Source organism: Glycine soja, chromosome 4 (genome assembly GCF_004193775.1).
Source record: "Glycine soja cultivar W05 chromosome 4, ASM419377v2, whole genome shotgun sequence".
Lineage (NCBI taxonomy): Eukaryota > Viridiplantae > Streptophyta > Magnoliopsida > Fabales > Fabaceae > Glycine > Glycine soja.
Window position 1 is genome coordinate 10406033 of NC_041005.1, and position 24951 is coordinate 10430983.

General features: G+C 33.4%; 1 protein-coding gene across 1 annotated transcript; it reads left to right on the plus strand.

Annotated features, from left to right (window-relative positions):
- Positions 1–10648: 10648 nt before the first annotated feature.
- Positions 10649–14939, plus strand: LOC114410541 (3beta-hydroxysteroid-dehydrogenase/decarboxylase-like). Its single transcript, XM_028374527.1, has 5 exons — positions 10649–10958; positions 11051–11251; positions 11310–11399; positions 14493–14644; positions 14772–14939. The coding sequence occupies exons 1-5, from the start codon at positions 10649–10651 to the stop codon at positions 14937–14939; spliced, it is 921 nt and encodes a 306-aa protein (XP_028230328.1).
- The last annotated feature ends 10012 nt before the right edge of the window (positions 14940–24951 follow it).

A 24951-nucleotide genomic window follows, 5' to 3' on the forward strand; every position in this document is an offset into this window, starting at 1 on the left:
ATCAGTTGTGTATGTTTAAGTTATGTATTTGGAGTGGCTGAATGTACTTGTATTGCCATATATCTTATTTTGGGATAACTGAAGGACCCTAATTAGTAAAACCAACTCTATTCAGTGACTGATAAAACAACAACAACCAAGCCTTTTCCCACTAGGTGGAGTTCACTACATGAATCAGACAATGCCATAATGTTCCATTGTATCTCTAAATCTTTTTTAATTCTTTTGCTTATGGTTTTTCTTAGTCTCCCTCTGCCTCTAGTGACTAGGCTATCCTCCATCTGATCTACTCTCCTTACTAAGGCTTATAAGATTATCCTCACACGTGCTCAACCCTCTAAGGCAAGAATCTACCATCTTTTTTACAACAGGTGCTACCCTAACTTTTTACCCAATGCATTCATTTGTGTGTGTGTGTGTGTGTGTGTGTGTGTGTGTGTGTGTGTGTGTGTGTGTGTGTGTGTGTGTGTGTCTGTGTATTAGCTATCAAGTTTACGCCATATAGAGGGCAGCAGTGTGTCAAATAGTGGTGAAGACAAAAGATAACAGAGAGAGACAGAAAGACAGAGAAAGAGCAGTAGTGTGTCACACAACATTTTAGTCGTCTTTCTAAAAGCTATACTTCAGGTGAACATGCTTCTATTTCTTTTAAGAATTGAATTCTATTTGAATGTAAATGTTTCCACTTAAAATACGTATCTCTGCATGCAACAAATAGTTGGACTTCTAAAGGATATTGAACCTACAAACTAGTTAGTCAGCATGATGAGAAAGAGTCAAGCACTTTCTCTACATTTCTTTAGTATTCATCAATTAACTACAACTCTAATATACACAATTGACCAAAAGACTCAAGCAATTGACCAGAGGAACAAAAGCAACAAAGTAGGTAGCCTTACGGGAGTTATTGCTACAGCAATTACATCAAAACATTCAAACATTGCAGCAACACCAGCAATCAATGCATTGCAGTTCACACACGTAAACTAGTATCAAAGATTCAAAAATTGAAGAAATGGGATACCTGAAAATTGCCCAAGAAACTAGAAAAAGCAACGTAGACAATATATGGACCAGCTTTCTGCTCAAACCCTGCCCAATCAATTTTCACTAACCCAATCAGTCACATCATACCTAACCACTATTTACAACATTGAACAAAAAAGTACAGGACAAATTAGTAAACTATATTACTTTTACACACATTTGTATAACTGATATATCTTTTTTATTTCTCGATCTCTAAAATCAAAATGCTTATGATACTTCCAAAACATTTACATTGTAAATGTATTATACTTTTCTTTCAATTTTTTTCATTTATGCCAGATTAATCAAACAGACATCCCCTCAAAATTTTATTATTAGGCCAGTGACAGGGATTGTGTAGTTGTTAAGCATCTTTTAGTAAACACTGCATTTTATAATATGTACATCATATATATAGGTGGGAATTTTATAATCCTCTTAACAGAGACAAACTTCAACATGTTTGCTAACTAAACTACAAATGAAAAAGAGACCAAGCTTACCTCGAACCCAAACAATGACAATGACAACGAGATCTAACAAAATGACACGAAACTGGAAGCTTTCCTTGTACCTCAATCAGCAATACTGCAACTGAAGATGTATTATTATTATTATTATTATTATCATCAATAAAACATGAACACCCACTCAAACTTAGCATACTTCTACCAACATGCAATAACCACATCACTCCTTCCAAACTTAGCATCCTTCTAACATCCTGCACACAGGTACAACAACCCACAAAGAACACAAAGTTGGCCTATATACCTCACGGAGAAAGCTTTGAGCTTTGAGCACCCACGAGTGTTTCAACACCCTAGTACCTAGCGAAGGAGTGTATGTAGGGTTTTCTTCAAGCCACAGTTTCCAAAACCGATGTTACCATATTCATCTTAACATCATGTTAACATGGGTTTTTTAAATAACCGATGTTAACATGAAGTAGTTAACATCGGTTTTGCTAAAACCGATGTTAAGTAACTCCATTTAATTATAAAAATGCCATCGTGTTTTCGTTAACATCGGTTTTTGCAATAACCGATGTTAATGGAGCGATGTAGAAAACCTTTTTTTAGTAGTGACTCTAGGTTATTAGAGAAAAACCAAACTAGGTGGTTCTCATAACACTGAAATAAATCGTACTTCATGATTTGAAGAAAGTTATACACACATTAGCATGCACACACAACATATTACTGGTAAAATAGAAAGAAAAACACACATTGCAATTCTTCAGACTACATTCAAAAAACACTCTTGAGTCTCTTGACAATATTGTAGCCAAATTTATCCCTATATGCTTAGTTCTATGTAAAATAGAAAGGAATACCTTAAAACTTGATGGTAGCAATCATTGTCTTCTCTTCTTCAAAGACAATTGGAGGACCTGTTTAACAATCCTTATATAAGGTAAATGTGCTACAACTAGAATTAAGAGAGTTATTAAATAGCCTTTATAATAAGCAAAAATAATTACATTTGACTGAAATATTGAAATGCTCAAATTTAAATTAGCACTATATTAATCTTCTCTCTCATTTGATAATAATAATAATAATAATAATAATAATAATAATAATAATAATAATAATATAAATAAATAAATAAATAAAATCCTTTCGCATTGATTTTTATAACAGAAAACATGGGATAAAATAACACATCTATTTTTTTAAAAAAAGAAGTACAAACCGGAAAATCCAACTGCTTAAGAAGCATTGCTGCATCAAGTCTCACTTGTATTGATTCAAAATCTGAAAATAGCTTCCCCTCGTCAGAGAGAAAAATGTCAAGGGAGGTAGGATACAGCAAAATAATAACTTAACAATTAAATAAGATGTTGTTTATTTTACATGCCCAAAATAATTTCAGAAAGGAATAGATAAAGAAATCCATAGTGTCCCCTTACTTGCATTTTGGCCCATGGTTCATGTCCAAATAGTCACACACATGTATAAGAACTATACCTTCAAGTTTTTTACTACAACAGCTATTGCTTATACAGAAGCTTGCTTACAATCCGGGAATGAAGAATCTCCATATGCCTGATAAAGAGGGAGGAAAACCTAACTGCATCTGCATAGGCCTCTGACTTGACTGCATCTGCACAACCTTGAAAGATGTTTGCCTGCAAAATTCAAATCACAATAATCACACATGCATTTTGCAGTGTTCATTTAGGATCTTACCAGTGGTTACACTGAGACTCGCAGCCAATGATTGAATTATAAGCTCAAACACCTGTCCAATTAGTGTTAGCCACAACAGCTGAATACAACACAACATATAATTTCAATTTTATAGCTTATATTTTTTTTATTTAAGCTAAGAAAACCTCATATCAATACATCTTTAGTTTTTGTGCAAGTATATGTTATGGTTTCTACATTCATATTTCCTGTAATTTGGTTTGCATTCTTAGTTCGTTGCTTAATTTCTATACCAGATATTTGTGGTCAGCTCCAGGTTGTAGATCAGTTTCCACTGCGTAGATGGAAAATAACCAATAAGCACACAAACACAGGTATATGTCATGCCATAAAGGAATACACATATATTAAAGAGTGAGAGAGTTACTATTTCCAGATCAAGGTAAGCCAAGGAGACCAAAAAGCCGGGACCTACATGTGAAAGGAACTTTTTCCACCCAGTTTTTTGTATCATCATTAATGCACCAATATTAAAAATGTATATATCAGATACATCAAGCTAATTAATTAGAGTCACCCTATACGTAAGTGCCCCAAAAAAATGTGACTTGAGAACTTATATGTAAAAATCACAACTTAAATGAACTTCTTCAGAACAAAAGTTAAATACATGAATAATTGATCTAAATTTTGTATAAAAAAATTAAAAGTAAAGAGAAAGAAGGAGAAGGACCTCATGATTTGAGTAGTCATCCTGATGAGATGGTGTAGGAAGGTTATTAGAGGGTGTTACATTGACGGCTGCTATGCGGTTGCTACCTCCATTAACCCCCTTTGGTTGCTGTTGTGCAAGCTAGCTAGTCATCCTTCTATCAGTGTGGCGTGTGCAGTGCAAAGGTGATTGAATGAATCAAAGTATGCTTATAAGTGGACTTATTTATGGTCAATAGTGATGACCCCTACTACTTCTTTGGCGTTCAAACAAGTTAGTGTTCCATCTTCATGCCTCTTTCAAAGAGCTAGCTAATATCCATGTCCTAGTCTTCAATGTAAGCATACTATGTATTGCAAGCATGAGTCAAAGGACATTTTAATCTTTTTCACCTTAATTGATAGTTATGTTAATTATTTAAAGAAAAAAAATCTTGAAAAAGGTAATGTAATGCTTAGAACACTAGTTGAGATTCGAATCTGTTATTCTTTTTGTTTTCGTGTAGAATCAGGTACTTAGATATTAGATAAATTATTTAATTAATCTAAGTTTATATGGATAAAACTATTGGAGTATAAGTGTGAGGTGAAGTCTCACATCGGATAGAAGTAGAAAGGTTGAGCACCATATAAGAGAGGAGAAAATCCATAAACCCAAGCCTTAAGATTTTGGATTAGAGTATGGTGTCAGGTTCACTTATGTGGCGGCTCGTGGTCCACATGTGTAAATCTTCCCGGTGTTTTCTCCCCTCGAATCTCCCCAACATAAAACCACCCTAAACAAAAAAAAAAAATTATTCTTTTTTGTTGATTCATTCAACTGAATAAAATAATTTGATAAAAGGACCAAAACGAATTAAAATTATAAAAGAGATAAAAAAAAGGACCAAAACGAATTAAAACTATAAAAGAGATTAAAAAAAAGTTAAAAGTTCGTATTGACTTTAGAATATAAACATTTTGATTTTTATTCTAACCTCTTTTTCTTTCGAGCATTTAAACAAAATGAAAGAAAATTACGTAATATATATAATATTGGATTTTGAGGGCGAGCCCTGGTGCAGCGGTAAAGTTGTGCCTTGGTGACTTATTGGTCATGGGTTCGAATCCGGAAACAGCCTCTTTGCATATGCAAGGGTAAGGCTGCGTACAACATCCCTCCCCCATACCTTCGCATAGCGAAGAGCCTCTGGACAATGGGGTACGCTAGTTTTTTATATAATATTGGATTTTGACTTTTCATTTTCTAATCTCTTTTTCTATCTATGCGGAATTCAAAGTGAATTTGCTCAATTACGTTTTGGGAGTTCAGACTGGTTTGAGATTCCTGGGTTTAATTTAAACTTGAGCTGAATGAACCACACACAACAAACAAACATCAATTTCAACCAAAATTAACTTTTTTAGAGAAAGAATGGGATTTGGTGTATGTGAGTTACCTTCCAGGCTTTTGAAGAGCCCTGATCTGGATCCATGGCATCGCACTTCAACAATATGAGACCAAAACGATGAGCTAAAAAAACACCTATTTTAATGAAAATGGATTTCAAGGGTAACGACGGCTAGGGGAGCAAGGAGTGGGGAGTATTGGCTAACGACTTTGCTATTGAGGGAAGTGCTGGCGGACTTCACGAGGGAGTTGCAGTCAGAGAGCTCGACTCGAATGGCCATGACGGTGAGAAGATCCACAGCCTTGATGGCAACCTTGTGGAGGGTGTTGACAGGGAGGTGGCCTTGGTCCCTCTTGTGACGGTGTGAAGAACCCTAAAGGGGGAAAGTCGAAGAGAGAGACGGGAAGTTGAAGAGTGAGAGTGTGAGAGAGTGGAGGGAGATATTTAGAACAGTAAAAAATATTCTAAGATGATTTTTCAAAAATTGTCTTAGAATGAAATTCTTCTAAAATGATTTTTACAAGACTGTTGAATTTATTTACACAATTACCACTGTTTTTCTTTTTAAGAAGATTTTTTTATCAAATAACGTAAAATTATTGTCGTAAAAACTTATTTCTGTAGTAGTGTTTGACCTGCTAGATGTCCCAAAAACATTAACACCAGCCAATGATAAATATATCCTGTACTGCCTTGCAAAATTTGTATATGTACACGAAAACAACATCGACATGTAAGGCCCAGATAATATTATTTGCACTCTAAAATTTATTACATAACCTTTTATCTTCTAGTTTTGTCAAATTTTATGTGTGCAACTAATATTACTGGAAACTATAGTCTTTGTTTCTATTCCAATTTAAATGCTCTTGAGCAATTCAGGCACTTGACGCTTCATTTGAGCATGCTAGGCAAATTCGTTCTCTACATGAAGAAATTAACTATCTGCAATAACGACTTGCAATGTAATTTTTCTGTAACGATGAAGACTCACAGTACCTTGCTAGAATATTTCTGAATAACAAGAAAACTAATTATTGGCAATATAGTATCAAATTTTTGCACATTGGCAACTGGTATTTAATAAAAATAAAGTGAGTGGTTTAGAGAATTGTAATTACCTAATGGTGGTGGTGATGGTGGTTTGAATAATCTGAGATGGGGTAAATGGGAATACCCGTCCTCTCAAATTTCGTGTCATAGACAAAGTTTACAACATGCCTTAAAATTCAAAACCATAAAAAAAAAAAAGTTTCTTCTGCACTTTCAAGTGTGAGAGTTAAATCCAGAAGGGGATGGTGAGAATGAGCAGTAGGGAAATTGTCTCATGAGCGGAATCTACCTAGGAGCAGTAGTTGGATTTGTAGGTATGGTGTTTTGATCTCTATTAACTACACTGTCAGGAGTACTTTGTTCTTGTTGCAGCTTTTCCTCTTTTGGAAAAACCCTTCTGCAACTTCTCAAAAAATTAAAAACACCAATTAAAAGAATCTCATAATCTCATTCTTGGATTCATAAATTATTTATCGCAATAAAGTGAGAAAAACAAAATATTAACGCATGCATGGTGAGTTAACTACAGTTTTAGGACTCTAATAGCACGTTACACTTTCAATACTTATTTGACTAAAAATCTTCAATGCATTAAATTTCAAGACATTTTAGTTTTAGTTTTGGAGACTATTGCGACAGTAAGCTACAATTTAGGAATTTGAGTAAAACGCTTACCTATCGATGTTGAGAAGACTACTCTTCTGGCGCAGATTGTTTTCGGGGACGACCAAGACGTGGTGGTTCATAACATCTCGGTCATGCAACATCCATTTTTCCGTCTTTAGTTGTTTCCAAGAATAATAATATTTAATAAAAAAGAAAAAAAAATCTATATGCACATGCATACACAAAAGGAGAACATCTTGATGATATGGGTTTTACCACTCTTAGTGACACAGCTGGTTTCCTAGATCATAATTACACGTACCCTGTTAACAATATGGTACAGCTTAACATATTTTATAACTTACAATTGTGATTATACATTATCATCATCATCGTCTTAAATAAAAAGAAAAGAAATGCTTCAGATGTTTTCACCCTCCCACTTTGATTTTGCGGAGCAGAAAGAACATTGTGTGTAACTGTTCTTGTCGGATTCATGTTGAGTACTCTTTGGATTGCTTCAGAAGGTTGTGTCCTAAGCACACATTTAACAACGTAAATAAGAATGCCAAGTATACAAGGCCCTTAACTTGGGAAAAGAGTTTTACAAACTTCCAACATATATAATTTTAGGAGTGTATACAAAACTTACAATATATCAAACACTTCATCAACAATTTCATTTCTCATTATTTATCTCTTTATAATGTCATATCTCGTATTATTTTTATAGTTCTATTTCTTCTTTTTCTTTCCCTAGTGCCTCTTTTCTAATAAAAATTTAGCAAGTTATATTATTTATTTAATATTTTTCACAATATAATTAATTTTTTTTATCTCTTTTCATTGTATTATGCTTATCTACTCTTCTTTTCTAAGGATTATTATAAATATATACTTAATTTTTCCCTCTTATTTTCACTACATTTTTTCTTACTTTTTATCATATCAATTGTCACATTTTTCAATTTCTCAGTGTATTTTTTTTCTTCCTTTTTCTTTCTTTCTTTCACTCCAATTAATAACAAATTAGGATGGAAATTTAGTATCTTCTTTGCTTACATCTCTCAATGTTTGTAAATTTTGTTAACAATATTATTATATAAGAATAACTTCTCAAATATAAAAAGTGCTTTGCTTTTTACATTTTCTTCTTGGTCGATGCCTTATAAGAAAATCAACCGGAACACTTTCCAATATTCACTGATATGCTCATTTTAAATGATGTAAATTGCAGGAGAAATCATAGATAACTTGCAGTAAATTACATAGTCGATAAAGGTTAAGAAAGTTTTCCTATGATGCCTTGAATATGGACTTCTTTTGTTGACATTGTGGCTACTTGTTGCACTCTATAAAAAATTTTCATTTTATCATTTATCTTTTTACTGAGAAAATAGAAATATAGATAACAATAAAGTTTTTTTTAATTTATTATATTGTCTAAAAAACAATGAAAAAATAGTGTAAAAAATTTGACGCGTGAATAAAATTATTACAGTAAAATCATATCATTGAGATGAAAATAATCTTTGTTGTTTCAGACGAGACGGAGATAAAAAAACTGGTACTTTAAAATTGGTGTAATCTAAGCCACCCTTGAGTTATGTGTCTGTCATCTTGTGTTACTCTCCTGTTGTAGATTAGGAGTGTTCATCCTTTGATTGTATTTGCTAATCTGATTTGGTACTCCTTGGGACCTATTTATTGCAAAGTTAATGAATTATTAATTATCATATGGAAATTAATGTACTGCTTATGCAGTTGGTAAAAAATGTCATAGCATCCTTCAAGGCGAGAGTGTTAATGGCTATTGATAAAGTTTGATCAACACTATTGCACAAAGCCACCATTTTGTAGTCCATGACCATTAGGTATCATGACTTGGGAATGATGACGTTGACCCTGATTTTCATACAACGGGGGATGCCAATAAGAGAATATCGTTAACATAATGAAAATGTCATATTTGATAAATGGATATACCTGTCGGTTTTAAATTGTTCATACAACAAATTAATTAAAAAAAATCAAGTTACTCTATTGATAACTCTTTTTTTAAAGTTATTCCCTTCAAAAACTATATGTATATATTAAATTTTATTAATTCAATAGCTGAATATTTTAATATTAACTCAACAATCGTATACATTACAATTTAAATAAATTTAACATTTGTATTTATGTAGTTCTATAATCAACTTTTACTTATATTTTTTAAGAAATACATTATACATTAAATTTAATTATTTAACGGAGTAATTATAAACCTCGCTCATTTATTTAATAAAAACTTTTAATTCAGCAATTTGATTAATAAAATTAACACACACAGAGATTGATACATAGATAGTTATTGGAAAGAGTATTTTGACCCCTCCTCAATTGAAAAAGACACTAATTATTATTAGTTGTCCACTTTTAATTTATTAAGTTTTTTGACATCTCTATAAAGTAAAAGAAGAGATAATATCAATTAAATAAGAAAAAGATAAATTAATCAAATGTAATTATATTTTTCTAAACTTGTGGCTAATTAATAATTTTTTAATTTATATATAAAGCTTTAAATAACATTTTTTTAAAACAAGTAAACAAAGTGGAAATCTGAGGCCAAACATTTCATACGTAGAAGGCACTAAAGATCCGCGTCCAGAGGAATTGCTTGTAGTCTCATGGCCTATTTGTTGATTCTGCATAGTATTGAATGGTTGGAGCATGCAACCTGAATAAATAATAAATAATTAATTCATACATTTTGTTGTTAATTAAGTAGTTAATCAAGTAATTACAATAAGAAGCATGAGAATAGAATGATACTGCGTGTGGGTTTGTCTGTATGGGTTTGTGTGTATTGTGCACCATAGAAATCAGGAGCAAAGAATAGGTGGTTTTCAGGCCTAAAGATTAAAAATTCAAATTCAAATGAACTTTCATTATGAGTGCATGAAACATCCAAAAATATTTAATTCTAAGTTTAAATAATTAATGTGTGCTTAAAAAGAAAGTTTAAATAATTTATGAATTTTTGCTATATATAGAAGCCAACAATTTAGTAGTACTACTAAGATTCAAAATTGTGGGTCTCACACAGACAGAGAAATGGGAACCATTGTGGGACTAACAATTTTGTTATCCTTTGGGGTAATATTTTCAAAGGAGAGGAATACTTGGGTAAGTATTAAGTACCAGTAGTTGAAACAATTAGATGTCACCTAGAATCTCATGCAAGTCTTTGAGGCGTTACTAGTTGTCCACTTCAAAATCCTGTTTCAATCCTTGGCCCATTAGTACATGCAAACAAGTCAAGATAAGGACAACAAAAATGGTTACTAAGAGTACAAAAAGAAAACCCAAGTAATGCAATTAACCTTCTTTTTCTTGCACATCAAAAAATATTTAAATATTCACTACTACAAAAATATTTTTTTACGACACTGATTTTACGTTGGTTGTTGAATAACCGACTTAGAAAGAAACACGGTAACACTTTCGTAAATAAATGTAAAAGTTTTACGACGGTCTTACAAAAACCACCTTAGAAGATTGTCATTCTAAAACGGTTTTATAAAACCGCCTTAGAAAACTATCATTCTAAGACGGTTTTGTAAAAACCGTTTTAGAATACTTTTAATTATTTTTAAAATTTTATTTCTCTCTCCACTCTTTCGTCTTCTAACTAAACTTCCCCTCTCACTCTCCATGACTCACGCGACTCCTTTCTCCTCCAATGCTTCACGCTCCACCCCACAAACCCTAATAACCCCCTCCTCGCTCCCCTTCCCCCGATCCCCTCCCCCGCCGTCGGCTCCGCCTACGCCATCCTCAGCCCCACCATCTACGTCCTTAGCGGCTCCATCCACAACCTCCCCTCCCCCAACATCTGGCTCATTGACTGCCACTTCAACCGTTGGCTCCGCTGTCCCTCCATGTGCGTCAGCCGCGAATTCGCCACCGCAGGAGTCCTCCACGGCAAGATCTACGTCCTTCGCGGCTGCATCGCCGGCATTTGGTCCGATGAGAAGTGGATGCACGTCGTGAGAAGTGGACCCCACCACTAACCAATGGGAGAGGGTTGACAGTTTGACGGAGGTCCGTGAGAAGTGGATGCACGTCGTGAGAAGCGGGGGCATTTGGTGGAAATGCTAATTCGTCACAAGGAGTACTACGTTTGCATCATCGATTTGGAAGTCAGCATTGTTCTCGAGCCTTCCGAGCAGTTAGGCCTTCTCGGCCAGGCCTTGCACTCTGGCCGAGCCCAATATGTCTCCCTGGATCTTTGCAACAAGGCCCAAGCTCTAAAAGGTAACCAACCAACCTCTTATCTAACCATACATTTCTCACTCTGACATGAGTAGTGCAACGTTGGAGGGAGTTGAGATGGTGTTCCACATGGCTGCTCCAAACTCTTCCATTAACAACTACCAGCTTCATCATTCCGTCAATGTGCAAGGTGTGACACCCTCTACCCCGACATATATATAAATAAATAAAATATATTGGTAAACAAAAATCAAATGGGTAAAAGGTTCACATTCATTTCAATTACCAAATAAACTCATTAAAAATATATTCGGCTCAAAATAAGGCCGTCAAATTTACAAAAATATTTTGTTAAATCAGTGAGGTGAAATAAAATAGACTAACATCATAAAATTAACATAAAAACTTATATCCCAATGTCACATCTTATCAGAGCGTTGTGTCCCGACGTCCTTTAGCACAATATTCCTTAAAGCAATTCACCTAGTCATCTGCTCCCCCGAACACATGGTTCAAGATCATCACAGGATCAAAACACAAACAACAAACTGGGAGTGAGTTATCACATTCCTAGCTAATAGAGAAACAAGACAACTAGATATACATATCATATAAACCAAATAAAACTTACTTACATGTAATTCACGTAATTCCACCACTTTGTCATTCAAAGTTCACTTTTCATCCATCAATCACACTTTTCAATCATCAATCACATTACACAAGAATCACACGCTCTGATCAAGACATAATAACACCTCAATTTTATAATAAACAATTAGCAAGCGCATGAGACAATTATGCTAAGACTCAAGCCTACATGCAATGTGGTACCATGTCAGTGAAAAACCACCCTGGGGCGCTTAGGAGTACATAACAAGATACACCACACAATGGGTTTGCCAGGTCACTCTCACTAAGTAAAATCATAGGGAGACCAGTCAGGGTCACGATGTTTTGCGAGAATGCTCCAACCATATGGGATCAGCATAGGCTTAAAGGAGCACTCAAACCCGATGACCCCCAAGACCTACACTCCGAAGAGTTTGTCAGGGCCTCTCCCTCCTGATTCAGGTCCAACCCCTAAAATCATTTTAGCACACAGACACTGCTAGTGAATTATACAATACCCACGACCTCACCCTTGTGTCTTAAACACGTACAACATATTACGCTACAATTTAACACTGGTTCCTAAATAGGAAACCTACATTTTCTCTTTAACACTGCGCATTTACACTTTTCATCAAGATAACACTGGTCGGGTTATTGTACAATTCACAGCTTACAACACAAATAATGTCACATCAAGAATTAATCACACACTTATTCACAACCAAAACTCATTCACAATTTCACATCTCATAATGTCACAATCCACCATTACATGTTTTCACGTATCTCACAATTCAACACCTGTTCTACTTTACACTTTTACTCAATCTCAATAACAATATTATAATCTCAAGGCAACATATTATTCCACAATTCATCACATATTTCATTTATAAGCACTGCTCATGAATTATACAATACCACGACCTCACACTCATGTTTCAAACATGTTTAACACAATTGCGCTACAATTTAACATTGGTTCCTAACTAGGAACCTACACTTTCTCTTTAACACTGCGCATAAACACTGGTCGGGTTATTGTATAATCCATAGCTCACGATATAATTAATGTAACATCAAGTGTTAAACACATTCACTTATTTACAATCGAATATCATGTCCACACTTTAACATCTCATAACATCACATCAACCATCTCATAACATTCCTAATGATATTCATAAGGTACAACATACACATGTTCATCAAATTTAACCATAATATTCTCAAACTCCAACACTTAATAATTTTTGGAATCATACTATAACACTCTACAATATTATTTACATAAATTATTAATATAAATAACTACCTCTATATATGTATAAGCTAGCATACATCATATTGAATCACAAATTGCAAGGTAAGCTTTCAATGCACAAATTCTAAATAATTATATGAACACTTTGGTCAGTTTCAATTATGATATTAATTTTTTTAATTATATATAAAAACCTAAACAACAAGAAAAAGAGAAAATAAAAAATCAATATTTCTCTCTAAATTTCTCCTTACTTTATTTCATCAATTCATATTAATTAGAAAAAGTACTCGATTTATAAGGTTCACGCTCAACACAATAGCATATCAATTTCACAAAGATTGGTGTGTCAAACATATATAATTCACTGTAATAATTATAAGGATAAAATGAAAATTGCAAAAACACCCCAAAACCCATTCCAATTGATATCTCTAAAGATCCCTACACATGTTCTCACTAATTCCCAATTGTGAATAACTCATCCCTTACCTCTAAGCGGGCTCACGTGTCTTCAGCCAGCGATAGCAGCATCTCTAGCGGTTCTCTGAGATTCCTCTAATTTTTTTCCTCTAGCTGCTCCGATAGAATTCCTAAACGTCAAAGGGACAGAGAAGGGACTGAAGCCTCCACTTGTACTGTCACCATGCGATTTATTTTTCTCCCTCCACAAATATTATCTCGGAAATCCCAACGGTGAAAGCTTGCGAAATTGAATTTCGAACAATATATCCAAATTGAATAAAAATCCAACGGTTAACGAAACCGGGATCGTAGTTTTACCGAGACAGCTCTGGGTTTTTGCGGGAAAGGAAAATGCTACAATGCGAGGGGTATTTCTCTTAGCTCAGACATAATATCGAAATTCCCAACGGTGATAATGCTCTTAATTGGGTTGCGAACGTGGTGCTCAAATTTCACAACGATCCAACGGTGAACGAGTCCAAGATCGTCGTTTTTCTGAGACATGTTAGGTGGCCTGCGGGAAAAAGAGAGGGTTTTGGGAAAAGAGAGAAGAAACAACATTGTGAGGGTGAGGAGGCTGAGGAGTCAGTCTGAAAACTGACCTAGCATGTTGTTATTTATAGCTAGGGGTATTTACGACCTATTGTTTACTCTATTTATTTATTTATTATTTTATAAAAACAAACTTTATTTTATTCTCTATCAAACAAATAAATAAAATATCCTTTTTATTTTCTCTCAAATCATTATTTTAATTAATAATTATATCTCTTTATTTATTTATTTATAAAATCTCATCATTTATTTTAAACTCTATTTATTTATAAATAACAATCATTTTTAATCTAGTTTACGAAATTTGGGATGTTACACAAGGTAAAAACCTCAGTCACTCTTCTTCTGCATGTTTGAAGGCTGCTTAGATGTTCGTTTTGTTAGGGACGCATAATGTCATTGATGCTTGCATGGAGTTGAACGTGAAGCGTCTCGTTTACACTAGCTGTATCATTTACCCTAGCTTTCCCAGCATCTTCTTCGACGATGTTCATGGAATTCATAATGGAAATGAAACAATGCCTTATGTGCATTCAGTACACACTTTAGCAACTTACTTGAGAATAGTATATACGAGTCTTTGAGAACTGGGGCTAGCTTTATATGTTTATGTTGTTATTAGATGAATTGGGGTAGTCCTAAGCTGAATTCGGTTTATTTCAGCCTAATGATCATTATTCAGCAACGAAAGCCAAGGGTGAGGCATTGGTTATTAAAGCTAATGGGACTAATGGGCTCCTAACGTGCTGCATACGCCCTAGCAGCATTTTTGAGCCTGGTGATAGGTTGTCGATGCCTTCACTAGTTGCTGCTGCCAGAAAAGAAACCTAATTGTATTGCATATGACTAAAAATAAGCTTTTGCATTGGATCTACGTTTATGGTGTAATGACATATAAGTTAACCATTAGCTTGAATGGGTTTTTTTAGCTTATTTGACTGATGTATGGTGTGTTCAATGGTGCTGATTCTTGGATCTATTTGTGCTAAAGGTTATATTTTGTTGTGCATATATGGAGGCTTTTTTAATTACTTATCTTCACCAACAATATCTCATTTAATTCGAAGGTGTGTTTCTTGCCTTAGAAAACATTAAAATGATTTTTTACTGTAATGACACCAGCAGGTTGATTTAATTTCAAAAATTGTCACAAAATAACAATATAAGTAAGGGAAAACATAGACACCTTGCACATCTCTGAAATTTATTGTGCCAAACAATCACTACTAAAAAAACAACGTTCTACGTTGGTGCACAAAGCCTTTCAAAGACGGTGGAAGCCTGTCTTTGAAAGTAACATCGTTGTGGATGTCGGATCTTTCTACATCGGTCGTAAAAGGACCATCTTGTGAATGTATGTATACATGATTTTGATGATGCCAAAAGAAGAATAAAACAAGGCTCACTTTGCTTCAAGATTAATACAAGATTGTTTCAACAAACAAAGCCTTGATTCAAGATTTCTTCAAGATCAAGTCTTGCCTCACAAGGAAAGGTTTCAAGTCATTCAAGACACATGTAATCGATTACCAATACACGTAATCGATTACAAATGGTTTGAAAGTATGTAATCGATTACACATCATATGTAATCGATTACCAGAGACTCTGAACGTTTGGAATTCAAATTTTAAATGAAGGGTCCTAACTATTCAAGAAAAACAACTGTGTAATCGATTACACTAATTCTGTAATCGATTACCAAAGAGGATTTTCAAGGAATATCGCCAACAATCACATCTTATCATTTGGATTTTGAATGGCCATCAAAGGCCTATATATATGTGTGTGACTTGGGACGAAATTGAAGAGAGAGTTTTGCTTGGCAAAAATGTCTTATCCTCTCAAAAGACAATGAGAGAGATTCCAAAAGAACTTCGTTGTCAAATGCTCTCTCAAAAGAAATCCTTGACCAAACACTTGCAAAATCTATAAGGATTCTTACATGATCTTCATTGTAATATTCTTCTCTTAAAGAGAGAATTCTTCTTCCATTCTTCTTATTCAATGAGATCGGTTAAGAGACTGTAAGTCTCTTGTTGTAAAGCATCTGAACACAAGGGATGGGTTGTCCTTGTGTGGTTCAGACTTTGTAAAGGATTTTACAAAGATAGTGGAAATCTCAAGTGGGTTGCTTGAGTACTGGACGTAGGCACGGGAAGTGACCGAACCAGTATAAATCAAGTTTGCATTTCTCTCTTCCCTTAAACTTCTTTTATTTATTGCTATTTATCTTTTGCCTTTAAAGAAGTTTATTCTGAATTATCTTTTGAGTAATTCATGTTAAGGGTGCATTGTTAATCTAAAAATAGAGAGCGAAATTTTAAATTAGGGAATAGTTCTTGTTATCTTAATTCAACCCCCCCTTCTTAAGATAACTGAGGCCATTTGTCTAACAAGTGGTATCAGAGCAGGATTCTTGTATAAAGTTTAAAAACTTCAAGAATAGATATGGCCTCATCCAAATTTCCATTTCCTGAGGGAAATTCTATGAATAGGCTCTTATGTTCAAGGGTGAGGGTTATCATTATTGGAAAACCCGAATGCAGATCTTTATAGAAGCCGTAGATCTAAAGATATGAGAAGCCATTGAATTTGATTTATTTATTCCTACAATGGTAGAGAGAAATGCAACTACATAAAAAAAAAACTAGAGAAGAAAGAAGATGATGATGAAAGAAGAAAGAAGAAGGTTCCTCTTTAGCCCCAAAATGCTGAGTGTGATCAACTTGGGCACATGAGATTCAATTGTCCTGTGTTGAAAAGAAAAATGGAAAAATCTGACAAGATGAATTTCAAAGAGAAGAAAGAAAAGAAAGGATATATCACTTGGGAAGATAATGTCATAAATTATTCAAGTGATTCAGAGAAGAAAATCATAAGTCTGGATATCATGATGAAAGACTATGAAAATGGAGAAGAGCAAAGTCGATACATTGATAGCAATTTCTCCAAACACATGGCATGCATCAAAGTTTATTCATTTTTTTCTCTCCAAGATAAATGAATATGTGATTTATGGAGACAACAAACAAAGGCCACATTTCTCCCCAAGAAAAGTGAATATGTGATATATGGAGACAACAAACAAAGACCACTTGATCAACAACCCCAACAAGTAATATCAAATGATACCAACAGGTCACTTGTCTTTGATTGATTACTTTTGATGCTTGTTTTCTACTTGACTTTAGACTATTCTTGATGATTGCGATTGAATTTGATTGACTGTGTTTGATGATTGATTGATTGTATTTTTTATTGTGTGTTTGATTGTATTGTCTTTGATGTTTGTTCCTGATTGAGTTTTTGATTGTTTTTAAAGAATCTATTAAACTTTTCAAATTAGTTTCATGTTTTAAGAAAACTATTTCAAATTTAGAAAAGAAAATTTTGAAATTGAAATTTGAAATTTGAAATTGAAAATTGAAAATTGAAATTTGAAAAGTTAAATTTGAAATTTAAAATTCAAATTTGGAAGTTGGAAGTTGGAAGTAGTTATTGGAAGTTGAAAGTTACTGGAAGTTGGAAGTTGGAAATGAAAGTTTTTGGAAGTTGAAAGTTGAAAATGGAGGTTGGAAGTTGGAAGGGGAAGTTACTAAAATTTGAAGTTGGAAGTTGGAATTTGAAATTTAAAATTTAAAATTTAAAATTTAAAATTTAAAATTTAAAATTTGAAATTTGAAATTTGAAATTTGAAATTTGAAATTTGAAATTTGAATTTTGAATTTTGAATTTTGAATTTTGAATTTTTTTAATAAAAATTATTATGTATAGTTAGTTGATTGTTAATTTAATTAATTTGATTTGAAATATTTGATGATTGATTGTATTTGATTGTGTTTGATTGATGTGTCATTGTACTTGTTTTTGCTTGATTAATATTGAATGATTGTTTTAATGCCATTTGGTATCACTTGATTATCATACATTGCAACAAGTGGTAACATCTTTCTCCTCTCTATTCATGATTTATTTTTGATGTTGACAAAGGGGGAGAGAAAGATAAAAGATAAAATAGTAAGAAAAATTATCTATTGTTTATGAGACAATTTGTTTACATATGAAAAATATGAAATCTTCAACTGTCTCATATAAGCAATCATTGCAAAACCAAGGGGGGAGTAAACTATATGCAAATAGATATTTTTTCTTTGTTGTTGCTCCTAACCTACAGGTGGTTGTCATCATAAAAAAGGGAGAGAATGTAAATCATGAAGATTTTGATGATGTCAAGAAGAATTAAGAATTTGCTAGAGAAAGGGGGAGAATGTAAATCATGCAAACTTTGATGGTGTTGAGAAGAAATCACATGTTTGTCATCATCAAAAAGGGGGAGAATGTGAATGTATGTATACATGATTTTGATGATGCCAAAAGAAGAATAAAACAAGGCTCACTTTGCTTCAAGATTAATACAAGATTGTTTCAACAAACAAAGCCTTGATTCAAGATTTCTTCAAGATCAAGTCTTGCCTCACAAGGAAAGGTTTCAAGTCATTCAAGATACATGTAATCGATTACCAATACATGTAATCGATTACAAATGGTTTGAAAGTATGTAATCGATTACACATCATATGTAATCGATTACCAGAGACTCTGAACGTTTGGAATTCAAATTTTAAATGAAGGGTCACAACTATTCAAGAAAAACAACTGTGTAATCGATTACACTAATTCTGTAATCGATTACCAGAGAGGATTTTCAAGGAATATCTCCAACAGGCACATCTTATCATTTGGATTTTGAATGGCCATCAAAGGCCTATATATATCTGTGACTTGGGACGAAATTGAAGAGAGAGTTTTGCTTGGCAAAAATGTCTTATCCTCTCAAAAGACAATGAGAGAGATTCCAAAAGAACTTCGTTGTCAAATGCTCTCTCAAAAGAAATCCTTGACCAAACACTTGCAAAATCTATAAGGCTTCTTACATGATCTTCATTGTAATATTCTTCTCTTGAAGAGAGAATTCTTCTTCCATTCTTCTTATTCAATGAGATTGGTTAAGAGACTGTAAGTCTCTTGTTGTAAAGCATCTGAACACAAGGGATGGGTTGTCCCTGTGTGGTTCAGACTTTGTAAAGGATTTTACAAAGATAGTGGAAATCTCAAGTGGGTTGCTTGAGTACTGGACGTAGGCACGGGAAGTGACCGAACCAGTATAAAATTGTGTTTGCATTCTCTCTTCCCTTATCTTATTTATTTTGTTGCAATCAATTGTGTCTTGCATGTTTAAAGAACATTGTTAAATTGATTGTTGTTGCTTCTTTTGCATTCTAAGCCTATCCCTCTTAAGATTATTGAGGCAACAAGGTCTAACACATCTTAGAAACACGTCATAAAGCAAGTCGTTGCTTACGACAGGAACGACGTAGAAAACACTGGTTTCTACATCGGTCATAGACCAACTGTCATTGTTGAAACATGTGATTTCTAAGACGGTCCTTTTACGAACAATGTAGAAACCAGTGTTTTCTATGTTGTTGCTTGACGTGTTTCTAAGACGGTCCTTTTACGACCAAAGTAGAAATGTTAATATTAATTTATTTAAATTAAATTTATAATTAAAAATAATTATTTATATTTATAAATAAATTTCAACAAGAATTTAAAATGTTGCTTAATTAGATTAATAATTAATAATAAACATAATAATATAATATTAAATTAACTAAAACCTATGTATAAGCTGAAAATTTAAAAATTATTATTGTCAAGTAATTATGATAAGTCACTACTAAAAAAAGCATTTATTACGACGCGTTAATTAAGACAGTGGATCAAAAACCATTTCCAAAAAATATCAAGGATAGAATTGTAATAAATTTATTAATAACGAAAACGGTTTTTAAATAAACGTCTTAAATTTGTGAGTTTGAAAACAGTTATTTTGAAAAACCATTGTAATTGAATGTTACATTTTTTTTGTACACCTTAATTAGCTTTTATTCTGACTTTCTCTTCCCTCTCTTTGCCTCTTTCTTCTCTTCCCTCTCTCTTTCTCTTCTGCCTCTTTCTCTTCCCTCTCTCTGCCTCTTTCTTCTCTTCCCTCTCTCTGCCTAGAGTCACGACATCTTAGGAAAATCTTCCTCTAAGCTCGGTCGCATGGCCAAGCCCAGTGTTCTCGTTCTCTCGAGTTACCTAACTCTTCCTAAATATCTCTTTTTCATTCACCATTCAACTATTATTACCTATACTCGCCGCTACTTCGATTTTGCTTGCACGAGATTCCATCATGTTTTAGCTTTTAAGAAATTAAGCTAACTACTCCGATGTGAACATTGGCTTCTTATAACTACACTTTGAAGCTTCTGCACTCATTTTGTGTTAGGATTAGCTATGGTTTGTGCAATAATGCTTGATTCGTTTCGTGTGCTTTTTGTGTAGTTGTTGGTGACGACGTGGTGTTTCCTATAGCGAAATCGAAGGGGCTGAGGACATCGGCTTTTCTTCGAGTTTTGAAGTATTCTATGGGAGGAGTACTTGAAGTAATTTGCTGTTTTTTTTCTCTTCTATTTTTTGGGATCGTTGTTTGTATGTTTTTTTTTTTTTTGCATGGCATTTCTTTGCGGTCCTGTTTAGTATTTCCAACTTTGTAAAGCTATTGTGCTTGCAGCCTGCAAAACTATACAAGCTAAAGCACCTCTCAAAAGTGGAAGAATTTTGTGCATATCTGTCAACTGCTTAGGGTTCTGAGTTAAAAATATGGAGAGCAAGAGAAAATTCAAAAGATGTTCTTCAAGGTACCTATGAAAAAGGCCAGAAATTTTGGAAGAAGTTTAGAATTTTATTATGTTGCATGCCTCTCAATTCTAAAGGAAAAGACTTCGTCAATGCTAAAAACAAACAACTTCAAGGTATATATATTCTACCTTTTTTCATACCATTCTTAGAATTCATACATGTTTCTTGTTTCAATTAAAAAACATTTATAATCAACACTTATATGGAATTGTGTAATTCATACATTAATAGATTGGTATAGAAGTTGGGAATTTCTCTCTCTCTCTCTCTCTATATATATATATATAAGACAAGAGGATTAAAATCTCGTGCAATGTTTAGATTATTTATTGAAAAATAAAATAAAACAATACTTAGTACGTAGTTGAAATTGTGGATTGTATATATGAATGTTTGTTGTGGGACTTAACGAGAGTATTTTTTTTTTTGGACATCTAAATGGTAAATTTTTGAGAAAGTGACTTTTTAATGCAGTGGTTTTAGTTTGGATAAGTCAAAATAAGAAATTAAGAATATGTCATTTTTTTAGTGGATAAGTTAGTTTAATTTATTTTTCATTGTCGGCAGGAGTTCCTAAAATCATGTCACACGTTCTTTTATTCTGCTATTTTCAATGTACTTAAATACAAGTTGCATGCAATAAGCATGTATGCTTGTAGTAACAACATACTCTTGGTCACATTGCTTTCTTATATTTTCCATATAAATCAAAAGGAAGAAATGTTACAAATAATATGGTTAGACACCAACGAGCATGGGAACTTTGCAGCATGACCTAGAACGGGGATTCAAGTCGCAGTGAAAATCCTCAATCCAAATGGATTTCAGGGTCACAAGGAATGGCTTGTATGTGACCATTCTAAACTTGATTATATTTCTTTATCTTTAATTCTAACAATTTATTTAATTTTCACCATTTTTTAGGTAAAACTATAAATGACATTCACATTAGTTCAGACAAATTTGTTGTGAGGCTTTGAATATTCTTGAAAGTTTTGGTTTCCCCTGCCTTAAAGCCTCTTTAGGTTGCCTTATGTTTAACCTTGAGGAGGTGCATTTACTCTCTGGTTGTAATGGCTCTGTTTGCTGGAAGCATGGTTCATTTGTTTAGTTTTCGTTGTTCCTTTGTTAAGGCAAGGCAATTTATGCATTAGTCTATAGATATAAATATTTTTTTTCAATTTCATAGATATAAAAATTAAATAAATTAAAAACTAAGATAAATATAAATATATAGTGTCTTTTGGTGTAGATAAATATATAGTGTCTAAGATATTAATCACTTTTGTTCTATAGGTAACCCGTTATTAGTAATATATAGTAATTTTCATTTACTTTTGGCATTCTCTGCTACTTGCATTTAATTAAATGGTTTAGAGTTGCATAATTTTATGGATCCAAAACCTCATTTGTTCTCCATATTTTTTCTTGCTGGTTTTATGTCTTGGTCAATGGACTTGTTCCTTTATTTGTTATTTTCAATCACAGTGTGAGGTGCAAGCCTGCTATTAATGTCAATATTTGAGCATTTTTTCATGCTTTGTTGTATTAGTATGATCTCATAATAATGATTTTATTATTTTTTAAATTAAATATTTTTTTTCCAAAATAACATTCTAAGACGGTCGTTAGCTAATGACCGTCTTAGAAAGGTAACTTTCTAAGACGGTTACCTTTCTAAGACGGTCGTTAGCTAACCACCGTCTTAGAAAGGTACCTTTTTAAGACAGTGGTTAGCTAAGAAACGTCTTAGAAAGATACTTTCTAAGAAGGTGATTAGCTAATGACCGTCTTAGAAAGTTACCTTTCTAAGACGGTCGTTAGCTAACTTCCGTCTTAGAAGATAATGTTTTTCTAAGACGGGTTTTATAGGACTATCGTAAACTTTCGACGGCGTTGGATTCAAAGACGGTGCTCCACCGTCTTTGTATGTTGTTTTCCACCGTCTTTGTTTGTGTTTTTTGTAGTAGTGAGTACATATTATTTTTTTACTATATATTATGGTTTTAGTTAATTTAATAATATATAATTAAGCATGATATAAATAAATTAATATTTTGAAAATAAGTACATATGAAGCAAGCAGGACTCACAATAGGATAACAAGTCAAGATCTTGAACAATCACGAGTCCACCTACTCCCCTAGCATGACCAACTCTATTATCTAGACCAGCTTCGGGGAATAAAGCACCTTGAACAATGTCCTTCACCTTTTGTCTGTAACCTGGAAGAAAATAAATCTCCTTATGACTAGTAAGGATACTATTCAAGAAAATATGATACAATTATTAATTTAATACGATGCTAACAGGACATACTCATGTAGGAAACTATGGAGAAAGGAAAAGCATATAAAGCAACAAACCAAAAATGGAGGAAGAAATACACTTCTCATTTACAACAAGTGCATTAAGGACACAAAACACTGTTATGGAATAAAATTGTTATTCTTGGGTGATCATGTAATGCATAAAAAAATTGAAATAGTATTCCAAAACTTTCCATCTCTCCTATAAATGTGTATCAGTGTATGCATACTTAGATAACTCTAATATGCAATGTCAGTGGATAATAAAGGCCAACAACAGCAGGGAGAAAGAAGAAGTGCAAAAGGTGAGCACAAGAGACACATAGAAAATGCATCATGCATCTAGCATCTGCATCCATATGATTCAAGATACCTTTTTAACCAAATATTAGTCCTTCAAAACAGATGGACATATGAATAGTTTCCATGAAAAGCATGCTCAAACCAGTACTTGGCACATTGTCATGATTCATGAATGAAATAAATAATTATCTCTTTGGTAAGCATTCATGATCCAAACCCGTAAGCAGATTGAAGTAGTGGAGGCATGACAAAATATATATCAATGTAATTTCATGATCCAAACCTATAAGCATTCATTTAATTAATGAATCCAACATGCTTGCACAAATCTCTGTGTTAGGTTCCTGCAAGTAAACACAAATGGGAAAATCTCGGCAAATGTGCCTGAGAAGTTCACAAAATACCTGAGAATAATCAGCAATTGATGCCAAAGCAGTTAAGGCACCTTCTTGCATAATTTGTTTACCATTCTAAAAAATGTATAGAATATCCAAAATTAGGTGAAAGAATAATTCAATCATATGATAATTCATAAAAATGACCATAATAACATTATTCTTGAGAATAACATTGTATTAAATATACCTAAAGAAGTACAAGTAGTTTGCTAACTATTCCATCCAAGTATGGCGTTAACATATGAGGTGTGCAGTCCTCACTGAAGTTGAGAACTGCTGAAGCAGCATGTTCCTGTGTAGACAATATTTTGAAAATAATTACAATAGAAAGCTTATTTAATTTAAATAGCATGAAAAATGAGTACTGACCTTTCTGTCTGCTTGAGCTGCCTTTAGGAACCTTTTCATAAAAACATATGTTGTTGGCACAGACATGTTAAACTGCAATGTGTTCAACATCAACTTCTCCTACAGGGTTTACAATGAATTTAAGTTAGTTTAATGAGACAATTGTCATATTCAAAGCAAGGATGGGTTGCTCCATGTCAATAAATTCCATGGTGATGTCCTCCATCATTGGTGCTTATAGTAAAGTAGGTTAGTTTGAAACCTGTGTCAAGCTTTTCAATGAGTATAGGATGAATGGGGGGCTTATTGATAGGGCCATGGCAGGTATAATGGTTGGTGTGTTCTCTAAAGTTGGTTTGGTTGATGAATTGGTGAAACTCTTACAAGAAAAGAAAGCAGAAGGAACAAGACTAGATCAGAGGCTGTACCAATATGCTTTGAATGCTTTTAAAGATGCCAGGTTGCAAATTCAGGAAAGGTGGATCAAAGAGAGCTTTTTTGTGACATAGTGTTGTTTCAATTTTGAAAACAGTGGCCAAATGTGAAGCTGAAATATTCAAAATCGGTGAGTTATTTGATGCTTGCTTCTTCAGGCACTTAAGGTGTACAAAAATATCTATCATAGATATATATCATGTATATGTTTTGGTGATGAAAGGTTGTTGCTTGTACAATTTTTAGCTTTATACCTTTTCTATTGTATGCTTCCAAAATCAGATTGTACTCAAGAAATGT